At 41.1% G+C, this 16,194-nt stretch overlaps 1 protein-coding gene and 1 long non-coding RNA gene across 4 annotated transcripts in view; one reads left to right on the top strand and one right to left on the bottom strand.

Moving 5' to 3' along the window:
• Window positions 1-16,194, top strand: part of LOC135217867 (uncharacterized) — a 333,302-nt gene that overhangs the window by 174,886 nt on the left and 142,222 nt on the right. The window lies entirely within an intron of this gene.
• Window positions 1-16,194, bottom strand: part of LOC135217865 (ufm1-specific protease 2-like) — a 33,495-nt gene that overhangs the window by 14,565 nt on the left and 2,736 nt on the right. The window contains exon 2 of the mRNA XM_064253886.1: window positions 11,522-11,716. Within this exon, the coding sequence (XP_064109956.1) occupies window positions 11,522-11,716 (195 nt within the window). The remainder of the gene's footprint in view (window positions 1-11,521; window positions 11,717-16,194) is intronic.

The following is a 16,194-nucleotide window of genomic DNA, read 5'->3' as shown; positions in this document are numbered from 1 at the left end:
GTCTTGGAGTTTAAATATGTTCATCATGGTAGCAACAGATGAAGCAAGTTCATTAAAATAGCTTAAATAATGGGACCAGACAGTCAAGAACTGAGATTCTGTTAAGAAACATTAAGACCAAGCCCATGATAAATGCCAGAGAAGAGGCTGAAAGAGAGAGCTCACAATGAGAAAATACAAGCAGAGGAACTTGTGCATGAAATGGTAAGGCACAAATGAGCAGTGTTACTCCAGTGGGACATGTAAACATCACTTACACCCCGTAGCTACTGTGAAGCTCCAGTTACATGGATTTGATAAGAAGCACAAGGATAGGGACACTTTCATTAACAAATCTGAGGGTTTTAGAGACAGCCAAGGTTGGTCTGTGGATTAGTGGGCCATTTGTCTCAGTCTATTACTAACAAGTAAAGGTCTTGAAGGTTTTCCTAATTGGTAAAGGTGTTGAAGTTTTTTAAAGTATACCTTCTAATGAAGCTTTGAACTGTGAAAGCCTAAATAGAGCACTTTTAAAGATATATGAGAGGATGAAGAAGGCTTTAGAATGAAATTCCATGAGACTAAGTCTTACAAGGTGAGACTGCATTCCAGTTTGTACTAAGGATACAGAAATATTTCAACAAGTGAACTGAAATGGTTGAATAAAGAAAAGACTTGCTCATCAGAAAATAGTTTATCCAAGTTCCAATCCACCTCCCCAGGCTTCACTGCTTTTGAAGACTCAAAAGATTTAATGAGGTCGCTGATATCCTATTATTCAAAATGTCGAGGCCTCTATGCTTAAAAACTGAAAAAAGCATAGACCTATAACCTTTAATAGTAGAGGTGGACAGCTTTCTTGTATCTGTCAGAAATAAAAAAAACTGCTATTTCTATTATAGAGGTCGTAGGAGAAGAGACGTGACGTATGCACCACATTCTAAATATTCTCCAATTCAATTGATAGAGTTTGGAAAAACTTCTACAATTTACAATAGCCTCTGCCACTCTTTGCGAAAAACCTTTCGCTTTGACAAGGCTCCTGACAGTCTGAATCCTGTCAGGGCTAGAGAGGACAACCCTTGATGATACCTGTCGAAGTAGGGTTGTTTGAGAAGACATTGACCTCGAGGCAGGAGCCTTGGGAAGTCCACCAGGAGCTTGAGGAGGTCTGGGCCATAATGGGGCCATGAGTGTCATTGACACATTGTGATGGGACAGCAATTTCTTGCTGAATTCTCTTCTAAGAGGAAGAGGAGAGGAGGAGGAGGAGGAGGGGAGGAGGAGGAGGAGGAGGAGGAGGAGGAGGAGGAGGAGGAGGAGGAGGAGGAGGGGAGGAGGAGGAGGATGAATTCGGGAAATGCATACACGTCAAGGCCCGTCCAGTTCACAAACATGGCATCTGTTCTCCACGCTAGCAGGTCTGGAACCGAAGAACAAAAAATCAGGTGGCGAAGAGATCTACAAGTGGTTTTCCCCATATTCTACACAAATCTTGGCAAACTCTCTCGTTCAGAGTCCATTCTGTCGGAAAGACCTGGTTTGAGCAGCTCAGCTCATCTGCCAAGACGTTCATTTTCCCTTGAATGAACCTCGGAAAAAGAATTACAGTAGTGTCTAAGGTTACGAAATTAATCTGTTCTGAAGCGGCCTTTGTAACCTGATTTTTTCTTATCCAGAACTACGTTTTACATGTAAATTGCCTAATTCGTTCCAAGCCCTACAAAAACACCACAGTAAATTTTATAATAAAGCTAAATTGACCTATAAACAATGAAATGCAACAATTTGGACCATTCAATACTTAACCTAACTGTTACTGTACCTGTAAATAAAGTGTATTAGTGTACAGGGTACAAGAAATACTGTTTGTACATGTACGTACATATGTAGTAAAATAGTAAAATGTGGAACCTTACCTTTCGAGTGAGGTGATGCCCGAAAGTGGCGACAGATGGGGAGGACAAACAGCAGAAAACATGAACACTTAACTTTACAAAATACATTAAAAAATGGCAGAAAATATTAACACTAAACTTTACGAAACACATTAACAAATGGCAAAAAACATTAACACTTCTTGATTATCTTCATCTTCGTCTCCATAGAAAACATCCTCTTCTTTCCGTGAACTTCAGCAACATTCTGAGGACCCATGGCTAATAACTTAAGTCAATAAGTTCACACACAATACGATAAAAGTAACTTACAGTATAACGAAAGCAAAATCAGTATCACGAATTTACGTTAACAAACGAAATATATGTGAGCGAACGAATTCCAGATGTTTACGATAACACTGCCGCAAAAAATGGTCAAGGAATGCCTTTACATAGAGGCATGATGGGACAGATGCTGACCAATAGGAGAGCAGGATGTTACGGTGGTGAGTAGAATCAGGAACCAATGGGAGAGCAGGAGGATGGTGGCGAGTCTACTGAGTTGGCGGCGCGCCAGTTTTAATTGTTCTCGGCGGCCCAGGCGAATCACGGACTTTACCCTTTCACAACCTGAATTATTTTCGTACACAGAAGCAAAAAAATCTTTGTTTTTGCTTTCGTAACCATGATTTTTCGTATGTAGAAGTTCCAATGTATCTTGCATTCGTTCGCCCACAGAAGGTCTTCCGCCACTCTGTTGAGAAAGTGTCCCTCCTTGTTTGCGGACATACAATACTGCCTTGGTGTTGTCCACGTAAATTACTACTTTTCTTCCAGCAACTAGAGGAGTGAAGGCCTGCAGACCCAGAAAAATTGCCTTCAACTCCTTCACATTTATGTGTAGGGTCTTCTCTTGTTCCTTCCATGATCCTGAGGCTCTCCTGTCTCCTAAGAAAGCTCCCCATCCCCTGTCTGATACGTCAGAGACAAACTCTATGTCGGGGTTCAATCGTGACTAGGGAAATTCCTTCCTAAAATCTCTCTGTCGAAAGCCACCAACAATCTGACTTTATTTCTCGTCAAAGGAAATATGAACGAGTCTACTTAAGTTTTCTGATGCCAAATTCATTTGGAGATGGTCTAAGGTTACGAAACTCTCCACTCATGCAAGGGTTCCAAGGAGACTCTTCAGTCTAGAGCCGAGCAAGACGGGTGAATTAGAAATTCTTGCACTGTCCTCAAGCATGGCTCTATTCTCTTTGGGGAGAGAAAACCCAAAAAGCTTAGTCTAGAATCATCCCTAAATAGGGAATCTTCTGAGTCTGAGACAACTGGGATTTTTTGAGACCTAATTGTTGAGTTAGGCGGAACGTCTTTTCCAAGTCCTTCATACACACTGGTGACTCAACTTGGATCTCAGGAGCCATTCGTCCAAATAAAAGGCCACATTGATCCCTACCAGATGTAGCCACTTCCCCAGAGGAGCAAGGGTACGGGTAAATATTTGGGGAGCCGTCATTAGTGCAAAGCAGAGGGTTCTGAATTGAAACACTCCCTTTGAGGACAAACCTCAGAAACCTCTTTGATTCTTGATGAATGGGGACGTGAAAATATGCATCCTCCATGTCGAGAGTCACCATCCAGTCCCCTGGTTGAAGGGCAGACATCACAGACCAATTGGTCTCCATCTGAAACTTTGTCTTCTGTACATAGAGATTCAAGGCGCTTATGTCCAGTACGGACCTCCAGCCCCCTGATGCTTTAGGGACTACAACTAGCCTGTTGTAAAAACATGGGGAGTTTTTGTCTGTCACTTCTTCTATGGCCTGCTTGCTGATAAGCGCCTCTACATGTTTGGCCAATGCCGAAGCTCTCTCTGATCCCTTTGAGTATGCCGTCAAAGAGATAGGAACATTGGACAGTGGAGGATCTTGAAGAAAAGGGATCAAATATCCTTCTCAGAGAACTTTTACTACCCACGGCTCTGCTCCTCTCTAACTCCATTGCTCCCAGAAGCAGTCTTGCTCCTATATGTGTGTGAAGGACCTTCTGATTACTTGTTAGTAGACTTAAACGAAGGGAGGGGGTGATTCCTGGTCTTTCCCCCTCGAAAAGGGTGCTTCTGGAGGGGAGAAGATTTAGCTCCTGTAACAGGAGGATCCTTCGAATGTCTCGCTGATTGAGTCAGAAGGTCATTGGTAGATTTCTTCTCCAGATCCGACAACACCTGTTGAACCATCTCCTCTGGGAACAGGTGGGACTTTCTAATGAGAGAAAATATTAATGCTGGCTTCTGATTAGTCAAGACACAAATGAACACTACAACTCCCACTTTTTAAGAACCCATCGTAAACAGAGTAGTTAGTTCTCCTGAACCGTCTCTCACAGCTTTGTCCGTAAAAGACAAAACATTAAACCATTCCAAAGCAAACTCTTCTTCCAACGACTGACACTCCTCTATTTTCCTAGCTAATGCTGCGATCATCCAAACCAGAAGCTAAATACTTCTATTACCTTGAACAAGTTTCGAACAAGGTGATCAAAATCAAGGGTGAAAAACATCACCTTCGCAGCCTCAAAAGCCGATCTCCTGTTTACGTCAACTAAACCAAAGAAATCCCCTTGAGAGGAGGCAGACACTCCCAAGGAAGGAACTTCTCCAGTTGCATATAAACAAAAAATCTTACTCTGTAGCTTGGAAGGAGGATAGGCAGAAGAAGCTTTACCCAACTCCCGCTTCTTTGCCAACCACTCATTAGACTCTAACACTTTCTTGGCAGAATGAGAAAGGACTAACTTTGGCAACCTTGACGATACTACCTTCCTGTCCATCACGAACATAGAAGGTTGCAACGAAGGTGAAACTGGTTTGAAGAAGTCCGGATAGGTAGTGAGCAAAACCTCAAGAGACTTGAGTAAGCTGAAGATTTTGAGTCCAATTCCTCTTCCTCCTAATCTGATAAAACTGGCGACAAACCGTCTTCCTCTCTAGGAACAGTCGCTTTCTTCAAAAACCCATAAGCTCTTGAAGTTGGTGTTTGAACGGACCAAAAGATGATGTATCTACCAAAGCACTATTCCTGGGAGTCGAAGTCTTGGACGTCGAAGCAGTTGCAGTCAAATGGATCTTCTTAGAAGACGAGCGACTTGCAGGCGAGGCACTATGAGCTGCAGGAGGCGAATGAGTCTAAACTCTTTCGATGAGCTACGAGGGGAGTTGAAAGCGCACGAGCTCGAGTGCTTGACTCTCTGAAGACGATTGACGAGAATCCTGAAAGACCTGAACAGGTGCAAAACTGCAGGATGAGTGAGGACTCCAATGCTCCTTCAACTTCTTCACTGGCGGAGTCGTACAGTCTGCAAACAAGGCATGCCTCTTCAAAGGTCCCAACACCACAGCACACCACATCTGTTGCTTCTTTTCAGGCGACGACACATCAGATTCTAAGAGATCTGCACATCACTAACATTAATGGCCTTCCAATGGCGTTTAATCGAAACCCACAAGTCAACGGAGTCGGCGACTGCCCGTGGGCAAAACCATCCCAGTCTCCATTTGACCTCCAGTATGTCTTCTCCTGGGTGCGGGGGAGTGGGACAGGGACCTTCGTCTAGGAGAAATGGGGGAACGGACAGCCACCTCCTAAGACAACATTGACACTTGGCATGTCACTAATCTTTTCACTAGCATTCAATTTTTCAGTAAAGACATGAAAAGATAAACCCAAATCCATCACAGATTTGGCCAAAATTTCAAACATCATGACCATTTTGGCCTCTAAGCTGGCATTGGTGTTAGAATTGGAAGCATGGGCTACCTGGACTGGAGTTAGTGGCAATGAAGTAGGAGGACTATCAATAGGAGAGATGTTAGATAACAGAGAGGAAGAAAAAGAAGACTTCTTCGTCTCTAAAGGCAAAGGAGTTGGATCAATACTAGTCTTCTTTCGACTCAAAGAGCCGCCTTCCTCTTCCTATCTTTTTCCATCTTCTCTAAATGAGACTTAAAGTTCTTTCACCCTTGCTCATCCAAGTCCTGACAATGCAAGTTGAATCTTTGCTACATACCTGTTCACTACACTTCACGCACTTAGAGTGTGGATCATAACAAAGTTTAGCCATTGTAGTTTTGCAGCCTTCACTGCAAAACCTAACTGATGATGAACTATAGAGTCCAACATGCTGAGGCTAGAGTCTATTTAGCTAATTAAAAGCTAAAAAAGCAGCTAGTCAAGAAAAAGCAACATCAAATTGTACTTCACCAAATACGATGAAAAATGGTGATGAAAAGTAGAGTGCAAAAAACCACCGATGTTACTCTATGGCCGGCAGAAAACGAATTTACGGCAGTTAGCTCAGCAGTACCGTGTATTCCTGATAGTGGGTGGGTCCTGTATCATTTACACTAACAATGCCAGCGCTGCCACCACCAAATAATTTTAATTTTCAACAGAAGAAAGCTACAGCTTTGTAATTGTTGGTAAGTCACTTATGTGAAATGAACTTACATGAATTTGCTCATACCCTGGAATGAATACATGAATTTGCTCATACCCTAGAATGAATAAAATAAATTTCAGATGACTTATCAGACTTATCAGACTTATCACATAACCTTCTCATCACTTAAAAGGTAATACGTAATCAGAAAAATGAAAAGTTTTACAGCGTTCTCCCCGTATTCGCGGGGGATGCGTGCCAGATCCCCCTGCAAATAGCTAGAGTCCGTGAAGAGTTGAAACCCCTATAAAAACGCTTAAAACTGCCTATTTTGTTAAAACTCAAGAAAAACCCACAGAAAATGTTTATACCTGGTTTTTTTAATAGTTTTATCACAAAAAGTGCATTTTATGATGAAATTGATAATTAAAAAAACAGGAATTTGCAGCTATTGCTCATAGAAAAATGCTGCAAATACGCGAATTTCCCATGAATAACGGGTAGATATGGTCCATAGAGAAATCCGCGAATACAGAGGGGTCCACTGAATTACAAATTTAATTCTGCCAAAGCAGCAATCATCTTCAATTGAACATGTCTACATGAGGGTCTCCTTCCCAATTATTATTATTAGGGAGAGTACAAAAGTGAATGAACTGAGTACATTATGCACAGCTATACATACATAGTGGGCAGAGTGGTTTAGAATTGGTGGGTGGGTTAGTGGGCTGAATTTTAATTGGTCATGGCTTGATGATGGAATCTGTCTTGGAGGCATTATGATCTTCTATGCCTAACCAGTGTTACTGGCTGGAGGTGGATGTTGGCTGAGGTACCCCGCCACTGGTGTCATTGGTATTATAGGTCAACCAGGTGACATGCCATTGCTCTCTCTCTCTCTCTCTCTCTCTCTCTCTCTCTCTCTCTCTCTCTCTCTCTCTCTCTCTCTCTCTCTCTCTCTCTCTCTCTCTCTCTCTTGTTTGGTGCTGGCTGGTTTCTTATGTTTCTCATGATGTTGGGGAGAAATTCAGTTTCTTTCACAATGAAAGAAACCAAATTTCTCCTACCATCATAATGAGAAATGTAAGAAATCAAGCTGGCACCAGGCACTGTTATGAGAGAGAGAGAGAGCACCGGATACCAACGGCATGTCACCTTGGCAACCTATAATACAAATCACACCAAGGGGGTGGTACCTGAGCCAACACTCGTTTCCAGACACCAACACCAGTTAGGCCTAGATCACAATAACACCAAGGAAGATTCCATCATCAATCCATGACCAATCCAAATTCAGCCCACTAACCCATCCACCAACTGTAAACCACCCTGCCCTGCTACATATATACCTGAGCATCTTGTATCTCAATACATTCACTTCTGTACTTTCATAGATGACCACCAGAGCAGAGCGCATGGCAAAAAATAAACCTAAGACAACAGAAAATCTTTTAAGTATTTAGGAATTTGATATAGTACCAGCTACATGCTGATAAAAAGAAAACCATAAGACAAATAGAAAAGACTACAAATTAAATACTGTGGAAACAGCTATTATTATTATTATTATTATTTTGATAGAAGACCATCTTTTAGGCAAATGCTGTTAAAGAGAATGGCAGAATTAAGCGAGTTGATTTTATATATTGTTTTTTCTATTTTTCTTACAATTCGCTTCTCAGGCTCAGCGATTTTACACTGTAACTGGCCAGTATTCATATTGGGAATTTCTATAAAACAATTAAGCTAGTAATATACAGTGGTACCTCGAGATACGAAATTAATCCGTTCCGAGACGGCCTTCGTATTATGAGTTTTTCCTATCTTAGAACACATTTTACATGTAAAATGGCTAATCCGTTCCAAGCCCTCCAAAAACACCCCAGTAAATTATATTTCCAGGCCTAAAACACATGTTCTAGGGTTACGACGGAAGAAATATGTCTCCAAAAAGGCAAAATACTGTACATACTTGAGTAATATTCAACTGCATGTAATGTTCAACCCCATTTTTACTGCATATATTAGGACTTTAGCATATGTCCCTTAGCAATAAGCCTAGCCTATGTTAGCGGTTGCTACTGTAGCCTAGTCTATGATTCTGACATCTAAACCTAAGAGCTAAAAGCTTAGAATATGCCAATAAAATGTATAAATAATCAGTATGTACTCATTTCAAATAATTATTAATTAATCATTAACTATAATACACAAACAAAGAAAAAACAAACCTTCCAATCGATTGTTTACATTCTTACGAGTATCGAACGAGCGCCAAGCAATCATTTTTCCTAGCACACAGTAAGCCATAAATTGTCATTAATATCTCTCTTCAACTAATGAAACCACCAAACAGTATAATAACCACTCATTTCTATTCTTTATTCTATCTTTACCTAATGGAGATACCGAGTTACTGACAGCTGTAATGAAACATGCGTAATACGTAACGTAATAATAAAACAGAAGAAGAATTCTAAAAAATACCTATTTGTTGGCAGACTGATTTATTTTATATTTTCTGATATCTAATTCACAATTTTTTTATTAAATGTATTGCATGTACTCATTTCAAATAATTATTAAGTAACCATTAACTATAATAAAAAAAAAAAAAAAAAAGCTTCCAAACGTCTGTTTACATCCAGCACTTACTAGTATCGAACGATCGCCAAGCAATCACTTTTACACAGTAAGCCATAAATTTTCATTATCTCTCTTCAACTACTGAAACTACCAAACAGTATAATAACCATTCATTTCTATTCTTTATTCTATCTTTACCTAATGTTTTTTTCTTATTAAATGTATTGCATGAATAAGTTTTTCAATTTACAGCAACCTTTTACCAATAGAATACTTAAAGCACAAGGGGTAGATGCTGACCAATAGGAGAGCAGGACCTTATGGGGTGACTAGCATCAGGAACCAATGGGAGAGCGGGAGGATGGTGGCGAGTTTACTCAGTTGGCGGCGCGGGAGTTTTAAAATTGTTCTCGGTGGTCCGGGCGAATCTCGGGACTTTATAGCAACAACCTTTCGTATCTTGAAAACTTTTCGTATGTAGAGCAGTAAAATTTTTCGTATTGGCTTTCGTAACTTGGATTTTTCGTAAGTTGAGCCTTTTGTATCTCGAGGTACTACTGTACTATAAAACAAAGATGAGCAGCCCGGTGATGAGAAACAACCCTTCGGCCCGCCTGCAGGATCCCTTGAAGAAGACAAGTGTGGTCTACCGATACACATGTCCAGTCTGAGGATGCCTCAGCAAATACATTGGTATGACCTCCATGCGTTTCTTGAAGCAAATCTCCTGCCACGCTCAAGAAGGAGCCATATTTAACGATGCCAGGCCTGCTCATAACAAACAAATAAAGAGAAATTATATTATCCCTAATATCGAGATAATGGACCAGACAATGGATCCCTGACGTCTGTGCCTCCTGGAAGCCCTCCATATAGGAAAGGAGAAACCAAATTTAAATATCACTCAGGAAACTTTTCTCCTTCTGACTGCCACCCAGAGAACAGCAAATGACCCCCCGACAATGCCAGATAATCAGGAGCCCCCACAGGATGATAGGACTCGTGCTACAGAGAGAATTCCTGATCTCCACCCCCAGGCACACTACGATGGTGCTCATGCAACAGAATCTTTGCGACCATCAATGCGAGATCCACAACTTCGTCCAAGACTGGCCCGACCAATGAGAATTCAACTATAAGTCGACGCTGCCATAAATACCGCCACGCAATCTCTCTTGTACTGTCCTTCAACCGACTCATCGAGGAGATGACCTGCGAGAAGGCTGAAACATCACGTGGTACCAGCTAGACCACGATCAACACCAGCTGTAAGCCAAAGATGACCCCGGTACAGAATTGAACGACACCTACAGAATAATACCGGCACTGATGACGATCCCTGCTTGACCTGGACCTGAGATCCTGTTTTAATAAAATAAAAGATCACATTCAGTATTTTTAAATTTGTTTTGAAATTCCCAATAAGAAACATCGCTGAGTCTGAGAAGCGAATTCAAAGAAAAATAGAAAAAACAATAAATATAATCAACTCGCTTAATTCTGCCGTTCTCTTTAACCATACATATTATTATTATTATTATTATTATTAATAATGAGCAGTTTAATTAGAACAATGATTACAGTACAGATAGTCCCTGGTTATCAGCGGCCTCAATTAATGGCGATCTGGCTCAATGGCACTTCTCTAGCGCCGTAAAATCGGCAATTTATGGCCCCATACGCTGAGTTCCACTTATTGACCTACGGGCTGCTTTTGAGCAAGAGCCCGTGCTGGCATAAAGCCAGCTTAATCTTAGACAACAACAACAACAAGTTCCACTTGGCGCGATAATAGAGTTATGGTACCAGGCACCATAAGTGCAAGAAATTGCAGTTTCGGTTAATGGTGCTTTTCTGCCAATAATCGGGGACTGCCTGTTAAATTTAGTTTCTAACAGTGGTTGCCCAAATGCAAAAACTGAGGCAGAAATCAATGGAAAAGCATCCAAAATACAGTGAAGCATAAAATCGTCATTCTCATGAAGGATTAACTCTCCCTTTTCATTTGTGCTTGCCTTGTCATTACATTCCTATTGCAGTGAGAACCTTTTTTTGGGTACTTTTAGTTCCAAGAAATTAATAGACGCTAACAAGATGAGCATAAAATATTGCATATAGTTTGTCATTACGTACACAGAAAGTAAGCTATGAATTAGATGGCAATATCTAACATGAGTTTCCTCTCAAACTTGCTGTAGCAAGTCTACAATATGAGCAAAATGCAGAATACTGACTCCATTGTCAAAAGAAAATATACAGGACATCACACAAAGATAACTAAAATCATTCAAGATGTATTGTTAGCAAATAAGGAAATTTGGGACAAATAATTTTATTACCTACCATTATCTATGCCAGCAATAATAGACAGCATACTACAGTGTTATGGTAATAAACAAAAATTATGAAGCTTTAGACAATAAACAAAAATCAGTTAGATAAACCCATAATTTTTTAACAACACAATTGTGTAAATAAGCAAGTAATTGAACTTGAGAGAATGATTGTGACTGTGACCAAAGTCTCATTTTTCACATTTTTCAATAAGTCACAGTTTGTAGATAAAAAAGAAATGAACAACAGTGCATAATGGCATATAGATGTGTATTACTTATTATGTAATACCATTTCCATACCTCTACTTCAGGTTTTGTAAAGTCACCCTTGCAAACTAAAAACTTTCCTAGGGGTGTGATAGGTGGTGGTAACAGAAGAGCCACGTCATGTTTGGTGGAAGGAGATTTTGCAGATATGGCAACAGCGATAATGGTTCCATCTGTGGAACGTAATCCATAAAGCACTCCTTCTGTAGGTTCAGTCTTTTTGAGTCTCTGAAACAAAATAATAGTTTAAATACATTTAAAGTATATGGAGTATACAACTAAAATAGTATCACTTCCTTCGTTTTCTTTTTATAACATTATTCCAAACTTTCATGCAACTACTATGTTAAATTTTGAATACTGCTCAATATAAGATGTTTTTAAAATATCTCACATTATGTAAATACAGATTAGTTTTGGGATTTTTTTTTTTTACTATTCTGTGTAAATCATACCAAGTCCTTCACTCCGATATCTAGTTAGCTGTTACCAGGTGACTGAAGCACCTTTACTCCAAGCTGATCCCTTTCATTTACTTTCAGTCTTACTTTGTGGTTGTAATTTCATGACCTTGAAAAGTACTAGTTCATAGCTACATAACACAGAACTTTTCAAATACAAAAAATAAAGAGCATACCTAGCCTAGACTGGACCGTACCATTGTTGATACATACGGTGATGGAATACGTACAATTGGACTCAAGGCAAGAAGGCTCTTTATCCTGCTAATAGTGGCTACTCAGATGACTGCCACTTGCCTGCTCTTTCACAAATATGGCAACAATGGTACAGGTAGGCTGAGCTAGTAACACTGTTACTCACCAGGTCTGCAAAAAAATCATCCACCAGATATTCCTGTCTTTATTGTCAGGGAAAGCAGACAGTTTTCAAAACTCAAAGCACCTACCCAAAATATGTTTTTCCTAAATCAAAACCTGTTTTTTGATAGTGTAGCCAATGATTTTCTCAAAGGAACTTATACAATATTAACAGGTGACGAATCAAGCGAAGAAGCGGAAGGAGACATTTCCCCCGATGGGGAAAGAGCAAGACGGGGGAGCTTACAGGGAGGAAGAAAGGAAGATGAAGGGTTGGCCCCCAACGGAGTCGACGGGGGCGTGTAGTCCTCCAAAGAAGCCTTGGATGACTTCCCCGTGATCGCTTCTCTTCTCTTATCTCATCCACTGCTCCGCCGACCAAGAGATATATGTATCACAGGTATTATCCTTATAGCACTCACACCCTAGGCATTTAGCGCAAAGGGCATGAGGATCAACATTTTCTGGCCCCCACTCCAGGGCAAATACGCTGTATAAATGGGGGCGAATAGGCTTATCTAAGTATATTGGGTTTGCATTATCTTATAGATTCAGGCAAACAACAAAACAATACATTCAAATGCAAAAACTCAGAAAAAAGGAACACTCTCACAGAACGACGACAGATGCAGACAGAGAGACCATATGCACAAGATGGCAGTCGAAAGCAAAGTGGAATGTTTATGTCCAGTCAGGCGGGACTCCCGACTATCGGACGAGCAGTTACTGCCTAACAACCTTGTTGTTATTCTCTTACGACCGATCTCCCAGCTGCACTGAAAGTAATTCTTTATGTAAAGGACCAAGGGTTTGTATTACGTGTAGGAACAAATATTCAGTTAATCCCCCCTGGAACTTTCCAGAGGTAAAATTCTATAGAAATTTTAATTTTACCAAGGCAGAATTGTCCAGTGAGGCCATGCAGTCAATATTTTTAGAACATTCCTTGCAACATGATAACTCCACTGCAGTTTTCATGGATGGCCCCTCCAGGTGTAGCCATAGGAAGGAGAGGGAACAGGTGAGGAAGATTAGACGCTCTCACTCGCCCTGCTAGCGTAACTAGCAGAAGCGAGTCACAGGCAGCTATCAACCTGCGGTCAGTGCAGCGATGGCTGCAATGTGAGTCTAGGAAAGCATTATCGTCATGGAGAAACGCTTACCCGAGGAGGGTTATGAAACTCTTGCACGGCAGGAGAAATGTTCGCCACCACCAGGACCAGGCGGCCACACAAACGTGGTCTGGGTGAAGTTGAGCGTACATCTCACTGGCGATGGCCGGTCCTTGTCGAGGCCAAAACCTCTCAAGATGACTGAATGGGGGACCCCTACTGGTCTCACAGCGTGCACGGTCCCACGGAACCGTCACATCAACCCTGAGTACCGAGCGATCACCGTGAGAGTGATCACCGGTAACCGCTCCATGCCAGAGTCGTGACGGTGAGCTGACTCAGTGTCACTGACTCTAGATGCACACGAATCTGTAGATTTATGTGCACTTGGGTTATCTCGCGAACGAGAGCCCGACACGGAACTAGTCTTAGGGACAAAACCTCTAGGACTAGCAGCAGGAGTGCGAACCAAAGTTTGCGCTTCTACAGCTCCTGACACACTAGTCCCCGGAAAGCGGAAGACCCAACTGCCTCCTCAATTCGAGGAGACAGACCCTTAGAAGTCCCAGGATGAGACTTCTTAGGGGGGGAGGGGATACTACCTTCTCCTTCTTCAACAGGGGCCCTTAGAAGTCGAAGGGGAGGAGGTTAAAGAAAAATATGATGATTACGAAGAGGAAGATGACAACACTTGACGAGCTCTCTTCCTCCTCAACTTCCTCTCCAAATTCTGCAAGACTTCTTGTACAGGATGAGGCACATTTACTAGCAAAAGCAGAGTTAATAATCACAGGGCAGCCGCAAAGGTGTTGGCCAATGATGAAACTCAAGGATAACAGAGGCAGATTAAAAGGATTTCCAGTAGTAGTGAAAAGTACATACACTCAAGGACCAGTATCACAGCATGCTACGCATTATAAGTACAATTCCAAGGTTAGGATATAACCAACACAGAGATATCCAACCATCTACTGCTGTAATCAACTATCACCACTGTTAGCCAGTAAAAAAAAAAGGGAAATATGATTTAAAAAAAAAATAAGGATACTCCTCTCACATCCAAGGGCACCTCTCTCCGAAATGAGAGGAGATCCCTCAAACACCAACAACGCCCCCCCCCCCCCCCCCCCCCAATCTTCATCCAATAAGCTAGCAAAAGTACAAAAGAGGAGAGTAAATACCGGAAGAAAAACAAAGGACAAACTTCCGAAGATCCCTTCGGTAATTTCCAAAGCGTAAGCGAAATAACAAATGAATACACTGTCTCGCCTTGACGTTAAAGGGCGAAACTATGTAGAAAGGCGGCTAGCAAGGTTATCACAAAAATTGGGTTTGTATATTAATTATTAAAGTCAATTAATATTGACATCAAACACAATATAAATATATATTCAAAATTAAAAGGAAAGATCCCGCAGGGAAATCATGATTAATGGCAGTCAGCAAGAGCTCACAAACATACATCTTCAATGGAGACGGCCGAAAGCAAAGTGGAGTGTTTACATCCAGGCAGGTGAGCTACCAGAAGGTAGTTATTGCCTAACCACCTTGTTCAAGAATTTAATGGCTGTATTCAAGTCTATGCTGAAAGTAATTCCATATGTAAAGGACAGAGGATTTGCATATCATATAGGAACAAATACCTCTTATAATTATCCTTATTGGTTAAACAATGCGATGAATAAAAAAAATCAATACACGCAGTATTTCTTTTGAAGTAATAAATGTAAATGGACAATTTATGATTACATACTGTCACAAACTCCAGCAAGTACTGCTATTTAACATGACAAAATTTTAATCAATTTGTATTTTTCATAGCTAACAAACCTTCAGGCTTAACAATAGGATAATCTTCTAGGGCCAGCTGGAAACTAGTTAAAACAATCAAAGATTGTAAAAGCAAGGCATCAGTGGCATCTGGCAACTCATGCGTATACGAGGTGGAAGCTGGTCACCCACCAGGCTTGGAACCTCCTAACGCACCAGTCTTTCTTTGACTGCCTTGGAGAGTAGTCTCACTTTTGTGCTATGGTTCCCAAGCCAGTTTCTTTGTTAGCCTGTGATTTGTTTGTGCTTTGCTTTCAGTGTGTGCTGCTTGTCTTTTATCATGGATTCCTACAAGAGTTCTAGGCCCTGTCAACGCATGTGTCCAAGGTTTTTGGCATCTTCCATTACGGACCCCCATACCACTTGCAGTAAGTGCCATTCCAATTTTTGTATTATCACTAACCCTTGCCTAGGGTGTCGTTCATGGCCTGTGTTGCAGTGGAAGGCTTTCCACAAGGAAAGGGAGCACTGTGGAGTATCTACTTATCCTCCTTGGGAAGGTTTCTCGCCTCGCCGAGTGGACAGTTTGACGTCCCCTTCTTCCAGAAATTTTCCCTCTGCTATTTTTGATGCCCTGTCTCCTTCCTTTTCTTCCATTGATTCGTCTTTGGAAGTATCGGGAGTTGCACAGGATGATTTTGTGTACAATGTTCCCCCGTATTCATGGGGGATGCGTCCCATCATATTTGCGGGGGATGGGTACCACACCCCCATGAATATCTAAAATCCACAAATACTTAAACCCCCTCTAAAAATGCTTATAACAGAGTATTTTATTAGTTTTATCATAAAAAGTGCATTTAGTCAGGAAAATTATATGAAATACAGTAATTTGTGAATATTTCACGGTGAAAATATAATGAATAGGTGAATTTTTTGCAAATATTAAGTATATAAGCCCCACAGGAAAATCCGCTTATCGTAAGTCTGCGAATAGCAGGGGTCA

Source organism: Macrobrachium nipponense, chromosome 9 (genome assembly GCF_015104395.2).
Source record: "Macrobrachium nipponense isolate FS-2020 chromosome 9, ASM1510439v2, whole genome shotgun sequence".
NCBI classification, from domain to species: domain Eukaryota; kingdom Metazoa; phylum Arthropoda; class Malacostraca; order Decapoda; family Palaemonidae; genus Macrobrachium; species Macrobrachium nipponense.
This window is presented reverse-complemented; position numbering and strand designations above follow the sequence as displayed.